This window comes from Bolinopsis microptera, chromosome 5 (assembly GCF_026151205.1).
Source record: "Bolinopsis microptera isolate Bmic1 chromosome 5, MBARI_Bmic_1.0, whole genome shotgun sequence".
NCBI lineage: Eukaryota > Metazoa > Ctenophora > Tentaculata > Lobata > Bolinopsidae > Bolinopsis > Bolinopsis microptera.
In genome coordinates this window covers 7,464,501-7,473,761 of record NC_087076.1, presented here as the reverse complement: position 1 = coordinate 7,473,761, position 9,261 = coordinate 7,464,501, and the positions used below count along the sequence as shown (strand labels likewise).

The window sequence follows — 9,261 nt, the reverse complement described above, 5'->3', positions numbered from 1 at the left end:
TCATATGGTTCCCAGTTTCTGGCCTTTAAACAAGCTAAAGACCTTCCCGAATCCACGGACTGACTGAGTGAAGCTTCTAATAGCTCATTACCCAAGGACGTCTTAGGACTACTTAGAACATCCGGCAAATAGGGAGGGGGGGGGGGGGGTGGGTTTGGAATTTCGGACAGGGGGCTAGGGGGAGGGGTACGCTGGTTTCTGAAAATCCAGACGTCCGGAAATTTTGGAAGAATTAACAAAAAAGTTCCATTAATTATTTCAACTCTTTGAATTTTATTTCAACTCTTTGCATTTGATAAGCAATGCATTTGAGTTGATTTTATTTGTAATCTTGAAAGTAGCTGGAAATCTGGAAGTCCAGGGGAGGGGCGGGGGAATGGTTTTGAAAATTCGAACTCACCCGGATAGGGGGATGGGTGGTCTGAAAATTTGCAATTTTGGCGTACGTCCTAAGTAGATGGTCCCCAAGGACACCCAATATATACAATACAAATACTTAAATTGTAAATACTAACAATATCATAGAACTGCAACAGACCTCGATGCTCGAGGTCTAAAAGCTGTTGCCGTAGTGATGCAAACTCTGAGAGCAAAAATAGACATGGCGACCCACGCTAATAGTAATACCAACGCCTGGTGCATGGTGGATCTAAATTACCTGTAAGGATATTATATACCGTGGGACCTGTAAAGTGTAAAGTTTAACCGAAAAGGTCATCCCGATAAAAGCTAGCCGGTTGTACACTTGATTTGATATTAAGGGACTAGTTTTTTCGGCATAGTTTCGACAAAACTCTGATGAAGCCAATAACATGATAATTAACATATTTTAAAAAAATCTGCCGGTGGTTATATTAGTTATATTTTAATTGATGGTTTTGTACCCCAAATGTAATACTAAAGTGTTTCACTTAGGTAATTTGGCCGTGGGGCCAGAAGCAGCAAGTTGTTTATTAAGTATTCCTATTAGTATCACTTTTGGAAATGGATACGTGTAGGGCGCTCAGAATTAAATTTACTTTAATGCCTTTAATAACCTTACACTTTAAGGTCGCACAGTGGTCACTTAGTGGTCACTTAAGTCGTTGTGAACTACCGTAAAGGCCTGAGCACTAACTTCATACATACGCCTTATACTTATAGTTTATATGGTAGTTCGAGGCGCTCACGAGCGATAGCCGATAACCCTTAAAGTTAATCCTTATCTCCCGGTTAATTAGTTTTGTACATATATTATGTTAGGTTGGAGGGTTATATCCGATTTGTTTAGATTTTTGTGGAGAAGGTACCATTGTAAAACTCACATTATGACACTGACAGTCTAGATGTCTAGATGGCGAAAGATTATCGAAAATGGACCTAACAGTAACACCGCCTTGTGAAAAACAATAACATTGGGTGAACAGATTAGGTCAGCAGACTATGATATAGGGAATTATATGCGCTGATCCAGCATGTTCTGCATATGTAAGTGCAGTAGTTTAATTGCCAATTTAAACCTAATGGTGCAGCTAGCGATAGTAGTCATGTGACAAAGATCACGTGACAACACCTTTTACTAATTATAGCCCTCAGGATCGCATTGACTTGACTTACTGACTAGTGCCTGGGGCCTGACTGCTATGATCGCTGGCTATGAATCTGAAAACATCCTGTTTCCTTTATAACGGGGGGGGGGGGGGGGGGGGGGGGGGGGGGGGGGTCATTATTTTCTTCCAAAACACAGTTAGTATTTTTGTACTAAGTGGTGGGTCTGCTGCTCATTTCCCAGAAAAACAGTTAGTACATGGTACAAAGGGGGGTGTCCAACCCCAAAAAACCCATTTTACCTCAAATTTCAATTTTGGGAATGGGTTTTGAGGGTTTTTTCCTTTTTTTTTGGGTTTTAAAAAAATTCCTTTTTTTGTAACTTTTTATCTAATTCGACTACATTGAAAACAAAACCCCTACTAAATAATATTATTATTTTCTTCCAAAACACAGTTAGTATTTTTGTACTAAGTGGTGGGTCTGCTGCTCATTTCCCAGAAAAACAGTTAGTACATGGTACTAAGGGGGGTGTCCAACCCCAAAAAACCCATTTTACCTCAAATTTCAATTTTGGGAATGGGTTTTGAGGGTTTTTTCCTTTTTTTTGGGTTTTAAAAAAATTCCTTTTTTTGTAACTTTTTATCTAATTCGACTACATTGAAAACAAAACCCCTACTAAATAATAAGTATAATTTGCCCATTTCCCAATGTTTAATGAGCTGTTTAAAGCATGATGTATGGGTAGGTATCTTAGTTAATATGCCAAGACACAGTTAGTACCGTTATTTAGGACACCCTGCACCGCAAAAGGGGTGGGTGTCCTAAATATTATCCGAAAAAACAGTTAGTAGTAGTACCGCGAAGGGGCTGGGTGGGTCTTTTTTGTAAATTCCAAAGTTACACTTAGTCGACGTCACGTACGGAACTTAGTACCTGATCCCCCCGTTATAACGTTTATTATTTTATTTATTATTGCACATTGAGCTGCTGAGTGCTGTGTTAACTGTTACTGATCGGAAGAGACTCGAGGATCGAGGGACAATAGTCTTAATAATTGTTCTGGAATTGCCGTTCACACTGACCCACTACACATTCTCGACAGTTTCCATACAATTTGAGTTACTACACACTGCACATTCTTAAATGATGTCAAGTGTCTAAACGCACTTCATGCCATGTGATGGTTCATGCTACCCTGGCTCTGACCACTAACATGTTTTGTTTTCGGAAGCGGGAGCTCTGCCTTCAGAGGTACGTATCGAGCTGATGACTCGGACCCAAAATTGTATAAGTCAACATTTTCAAGTTTATCTAGAAACTAATTTTGTTCACGATTCATCTATTCATGCTACCCTGATCATTATTAGCCGAAAATGTTTTTTCGATTTTCGAAATCCGTATCTACATTCGGAAGGCTGTGGACGTGATTGGTTCCATATACCTATAGAGAACGCGAATCGCGATATTTGACCCGCAGATTTAAAGTAATACTATTAGTATTACTAATGTTGTTATGACCGTCACTCCAGTCGTAGAAGATACACATAACTTTTGTAATAACTTCTGCATTTTAACCATAGCTGCAAAAACATGGAGACTTCTCTGAGGAGCAAAGCGTTTGGGCTACTCTTTACAGGGACATCAGGTGTTTGCTTTGCTTGTGCCTCACTCTTTGTAAAGCTGTGTGGAGACGTTCCTATCTCGCTGATAATCCTAGTGAGGTCTCTACTTCAGATAATTACCTCACTCATTCTCAATCTGGCCTGCTGGAGACAACCCTTCAATCCTAAAGGGAAGATGGAGATGCTTGTTGGGTTTGGAGTGCTGGGTTTTCTGGCAGTATACGGGATATACCTCTCCTTCCAGAGCATCTCCCTGGGAGAGGCCACGGTGATTATCTCCACGTGTCCAGTATTTGTGGCCATTCTGGAGAGAGTCCTGCTTAAAGTTTCTGTTCCAGTGTCCACTACTATATCTGGTCTGGTGTGTAGTACGGGGGTGGTCATCCTTACTCACTCTGCTATGGGTGAGGACCTACATCCTATGTCTGGCCTGGGCTTTGCGATTGTTACTCTAGCCACTATCGCTCAAGCTGCAACCTTCATACTTGTCAGGTAAACTTGTTAATTCCTCTAGTTACGTCTGTATTTAAGATATTCATATTGTGCTTATTGATCCCCCCTGCTTAGCGAGCTGCAATTCTCTGGATATCTATCACTCACCTAGCCCACTAGCCCAGGTATCCAAAGTATTTACTATAATTTTACCAGCTGTAAAACTTTACAGAGTCATTGATACCAATTAATTAACCCATTTCAGACAGATGAACATCCACTTTGTAGTGCCGGTTTTCTATTTAGGCATTTCCAACACTCTCCTTAGTATACTGGTGGCAGGACCTCAATTATCCCTGGAGTCGCTCCACAACATACCTCTGGATCAGTGGGGCTGGCTTCTCCTCGTCAGTGGATTCGCTGTGACTGGTAGGTGGGGACGTTTGTGCTCGGATTTCAAAACCTTAGTATCTGATGCTACCAAGGATTTGGCGATGATTTGATTTTTAAAGATGACATTGTCTGAACCGAACTTGATTGAATTTTTGCCCATAACCAATTAGTCAGTTAATTGATGATGGTATGAAACCAAATTGCGGTACTGGAAGTCAAAATCCTCAAGGGGCCATCTACTTAGGACGTCCGGCAAATAGGGAGGGGGTGGTTTTGGATTTTCGGACAAATCTGGACAGGGGGAGGGGGGTGGTTTCTGAATATATCCGGACGTCCGAAAATTTTGGCAGAATTAACGAAAAAGTCCCATCTTTGAATTTTATTTCAACTCTTTGAATTTTATATCAACTCTTTGAATTTTATTTCAACTCTTTGAATTTTATTCACAATAAATTTGAGTTGATTTTATCTGTACTCTTAAAAGTAGCTTGAAATCGGGACGTCCGGGGGAGGGGTGGTCTTATCTGCGATTTTGGCGGACATCCTAAGTAGATGGCCCCCAAGAAAATTTCAAAATATTACTGTCCCATTTGCATTTTCTGTCCCATTTTCAGTTTTTGAAGATGAAGTTTCCACTTTCCAGAAACCAATTCGTCGGTTAATTGATGATGGTATGAAACCAAATTGAAGTACCTGAAGTCTGTATACTATACAATGTATACTTATAAATTCGATCGAATACCAAAACCTTTCCTCAAACAGGAAGTTTCACACTGAACGTGGGCTTACAACATGAACAAGCAGCTATGGTAGCTCTAATCAGGAATGTGGACATCGTCATAGCTTACATCTTCGACTTCCTGATCTTCAAGCACAGTTTCTCTGCGATGTCACTGTTCGGAGGTGGACTGGTTATCCTAGCCACCATAGGAAGTGGACTTGTAAGTCTACTCCAAGAGACGGACTACAAGAAAGTTAGACGTGATTCTGTAAACCTTGAAAGTGAAGCAACGTTAGCCTCTCCAAGAGACGGACTACAAGAAAGTTAGATGTGATTCTGTAAACCTTGAAAGTGAAGCAACGTTAGCCGCTTCAAGTTGAGAATAACTTTGTGGTGCTGGTTTGGTAGATATGTGGCCATAGACAAGCTAATCATTAGAGACAATCGAATCGCAATTTTAATTTTATCCATTAATAATATTTGTAAATTCCGTTTCTTTTGCCAAATAAAACGACTGATATCAAATTTTCATAAATAGTTTTAACATTATTATATTGATGATAATTGTGACAAAATGTCCTGTATACTTTTGGCTATGAACGTAACGATATTTACAATGAAAATAAATCCTTCATCCCTAATGAACACAATCACTGTAAATGACTTTACCAAACTCCATATGAACTCTGGTAAGGAAATAATATCATAAAATGAATAGTATTAGAATTCGATAATAATGCCTAAGGAAATTCCCTAAATTGAATAAACCGCTTCAGACTAATTGGTTTAATGGATGACGGTACCAATGAGAAAATGAGAAATATAACGTTGAGAACTCAGCTCAGATGTTTGCAATAACGTTAGTTACCATAGTTTCCATAACCATACTAACCATAACCATAACGTTACATAATATGACTTATCAGTGAAAGCAGGATTAATGAACGAATAGTGTGACATTGGGTTCTCAACCATGAAAATTTAGAAGTCCCTACATGCTGTTCTTTCTGGCTCTATGTGCTAGTTAGGGGTCTGAGGTATCCGAAAAATCATGTTTTGAGTACCTAAAGTGTTCTGGGTGCCAGGAATGAGGTTATTAAAGCGGCGAAAATGACCGATTTTGGACTATTTATGAGCTTTTTTGCCCATTTTCATGAGATAAAGAATCAGGAAAGCTGCTCTAGATGATTGAAATGGTTGATACCAATGAGGATACACCCAACACACATAAATATTCGTGATATATGCGATTTTAATGAGAAAAATATGATCTCAGGGCCCATTTTATACCAAAATTTGCCAAAACCACTCGCACTTGTCAAAGCTTCCTCATTTTAGACACATTTAATGATTATTATGGTATCTAACTTATGGTGGATCTGATAGGAGTATGTCTTAGCTTCATTTCAAGCCATCAATGAGCATGCTGGTGTGTATGAAAGTACTTTAATCCTCCCGTCCATTGATATAGTCTGGGCAGTGGGCCATGCGCGCGCGCGCGCGCGCGCGTTTACAAACATGAATTTTCTCCCTCAGTATCTATCTTAAGCTTTTAAAGACATGATTTGAATGCTATCCTACTCAGCACATGAGTGCTACAGGATGGTGAAAGAATTTCTATAAAAAATCATTAAATGTGGAAGATATGAGGTCAATATATGTGTGTGCGCGCGCGCGCGCGCGCGCGCGTTTACAAACTTGATATCCTCGGTCCTTCCACATATACTGAGATTTTGTTTCAAACTTAATTGACTCTTAACCGAAATTGCCAGAGGAAACAGATAGTGTAACTCAGAAAGACCACAAATGGATAGTTTGTGAGATATTGAGGTTATACTCCAAAAAATTTACAATGATGTCACACCAGAAAACCCCTATTTTTGGTATATTTAACCTCATATCTCAAACGCGCAGTACTGGATTGAGCTAAACTTGGTCAGGTTTTGTAGCCCTGACTATCCTCGATCATATGGAACAGGAATAAAACTGTTTAGATGTTATATCTTAATTGTATTAGGCACTTAGTTCTGAAAAGTGAGAATGTCATTAATACTGCTTTCACTGTTATGAAATTAAATATTATGTTCTTAAATGATTATTTTAGACTGCAGTTGTGAAGCGAATATTATCGTCATTTTCTCATGGTTTTAATTTCCGTCATCTATTTTTCGATATGATTTTAGCGCCTAATATAGCTAATATTTTAAATTTAATAATATCACAATCTAACCCATTAAGATATTTCGACTGGAAACTTATTTCTGATTTAACTAATCATTATATTTATTGCTTTGAATAACATCGTTTTGTATTCATCAATGCAATATTTCGATTCTTGGGTTTCTAATATTTAACATGACTATAACAGGTAATAATTACATTATTTATAAGATTTTCTTGACGAAAACTTGATAGCTAGAAACCTAACACGTAAACAAACTCTAAGCTCTTTCCATCGATCAGTACATATAATAATAATAACTAAATAATAACTAAATATCTCCGACATGAATTATTCCTGGGAACAACAAATTGTAAAAAAGATTAAAATCAAACGCAACCCAACCTATATTGAAACCAACTACATAATATCTATATACTAAGCTATCTCAAAATAATTCGTATTATATAACAGACGGATCAAGCAAGCATCATAAGTTAATGACTATTTAAATATAACTTGTTGCTCAATAAGTGACTGTTCACATTGACACATCATTTACGATATGTCACGATTCGTCATTTTTAAACGGTGTGTTAGAACAGGTCCTTCTCCAAAAGGCTATTGACATCCTTTTAATCTTACAGTAACTATTACAGTTAAACATGATACGCATAAGTAATGACTATTCAAAACATGCTTCGTTAAAAAATGACAAATATAAAATAAAGCCATAAAAAGAATCCAGCTCGGCCAATCTTAGGATAATTATAAAACTCATAATGTCTCATCAACTCAATTATAATTTATAATCTATCAACTAATAATAATGGATGTTAACAATTATTGCTAATTATTGCTAATTATTGCTAATTATGCTAGCAGTAGAAAGTCAGGGCATCTTGTTGGTTGCCACGCAACATGAGGATGGGTGGTAAGTTGTTAGACATCACTTCCAACCAAGACATGTATTTTTGTGGAGGTGTACTGTCACGTGGTACCGGCAACGTTCTGAGGAAAGTGAAATGTCAACGCTGAGATGATATCAACTAAACACCTTGAAAACAAGAATTTCGCCGCGGTTACACCACGCACGATCGATTTTCCCTACAATATAGTAATTTTACCAGTAATTATTTTAAGTGGAAAGCTTGGAGTGTGGCACACATGACAATCGTGTTTTCATTTTAGGCCTGCAGAAGTTGAAAGATTCTGCGTGCATTTTAGGTGTTGCCGTCGACAAAACGTGTTTAATAAAGTCACACGTGATAGTCGCGATTAAACTGTAGAGTCTCCCTTCGGCATTCGCACACCAATTAAAACAGAATAGTTTGTTACGCATCTGAATAGAGCTCAATATAATAATAATCAAGGTTTGCGGAGCGAACTTCGAAGTACTGATTTCAATAATCGTGAGTCAAGCATTGATTCCAATAATCGTGACTCGTGGAAGTGAGTTGTCGTCTGTCGATTTCTCAACTCGCCCTGGAGTCTCTATCCCACTCTGATTGTTTTTCTGAGCACCCAATCAGATGAGAGAGCAGCTTTCGGTTAATCTGCATTGGCTAAGTTGCCTGCTAGATAGCCAAGAAAATTGTCAAAATTGTCAAAATTGAGAATTATGACCCGCCCTCATTTCAATTAGAAAGGAGGAGTTCCTGGTGAGTAGATACCAGAGCTAGAGAGACAACTATTTTTATCCACCAATGTCGTCAATCAACGCCCCCTAGAGCATATATTTCTGTCTGATCTGGCGGCTTCATTATTCTATAATGATTAAATTCATTTTATTATATCTCCCAATCAGATGGGAGAGTTCATTCCGGTCAATCTTTATTGGCTAAGCTATAGTATAAGTATTCGCGTTCTGTTAAAGTGCTAATGCCGATTGCCGGTGTTAGCTGTTTTTCGGTCGCATCTCGTCGCTTCGTAATCAACTTCAACTTTAGTAAGGCTGTCTCAGAGACAGTATATCAGAGAAATTAATATCCCGTTAAGGTCAATCCAGTTTCTCCGTTGTCCGAAAACTTAAATTACAGCTGCAACTTCCCCAAATGGGGCTTAAACTTGTAAATTAAGCCCCATTTGGGGAAGGGAAATGGCCGCGGTAAATCGGGGTTTGCGGTTATCGGGGCGCGATAAATCGGGGTTTTATATATTTGTGGTAATATTCTTACGAATCATATTCTAGGCACGATAATATGAGACTACTCGTTCTGGTAGGGCTGCTGACTTTTGTCTGTTCTGAGCTTGGTAATGAAGCACCAGAGGTAATGAAACTACCTCATCTCCTCTCAATACTGAACCTCACGGCCTGGGATAGAATCACACAATCAACCCAATTCCTGCTAACGGCACCCGGACTAGCTCAAAATAAATTCGAGCACACAATCTGCAATGAC

The 9,261-nt window shown here is 38.6% G+C and overlaps 2 protein-coding genes across 3 annotated transcripts in view; one reads left to right on the top strand and one right to left on the bottom strand.

Moving 5' to 3' along the window:
• Positions 1–3,114: 3,114 nt before the first annotated feature.
• LOC134816078 (solute carrier family 35 member G1-like) lies at positions 3,115–5,317 on the top strand. The gene is made up of 3 exons (XM_063824808.1): positions 3,115–3,644; positions 3,850–4,013; positions 4,740–5,317. The coding sequence occupies exons 1-3, from the start codon at positions 3,121–3,123 to the stop codon at positions 5,024–5,026; spliced, it is 975 nt and encodes a 324-aa protein (XP_063680878.1). The 5' UTR covers positions 3,115–3,120; the 3' UTR covers positions 5,027–5,317.
• LOC134816075 (solute carrier family 12 member 2-like) overlaps positions 5,219–9,261 on the bottom strand; it is an 80,323-nt gene continuing 76,280 nt past the window's right edge. For both annotated transcript variants that reach the window (XM_063824803.1, XM_063824804.1), the window contains 2 exons: positions 6,761–7,870; positions 5,219–5,616 (listed from right to left, as the gene is read on the bottom strand). In XM_063824803.1, coding sequence (XP_063680873.1) covers positions 7,738–7,870 — 133 coding nt within the window. In that variant the 3' untranslated portion in view covers positions 5,219–5,616; positions 6,761–7,737. The remainder of the gene's footprint in view (positions 5,617–6,760; positions 7,871–9,261) is intronic.

Coding starts and splice junctions, on each gene's coding strand:
- LOC134816078 (XM_063824808.1), top strand. CDS start 3,121: ATGGAGACTTCTCTGAGGAGCAAAGCGTTTGGGCTACTCTTTACAGGG. Junction 3,645..3,849: donor GCAACCTTCATACTTGTCAG/GTAAACTTGTTA, acceptor AACCCATTTCAG/ACAGATGAACATCCACTTTG. Junction 4,014..4,739: donor CAGTGGATTCGCTGTGACTG/GTAGGTGGGGAC, acceptor TTCCTCAAACAG/GAAGTTTCACACTGAACGTG.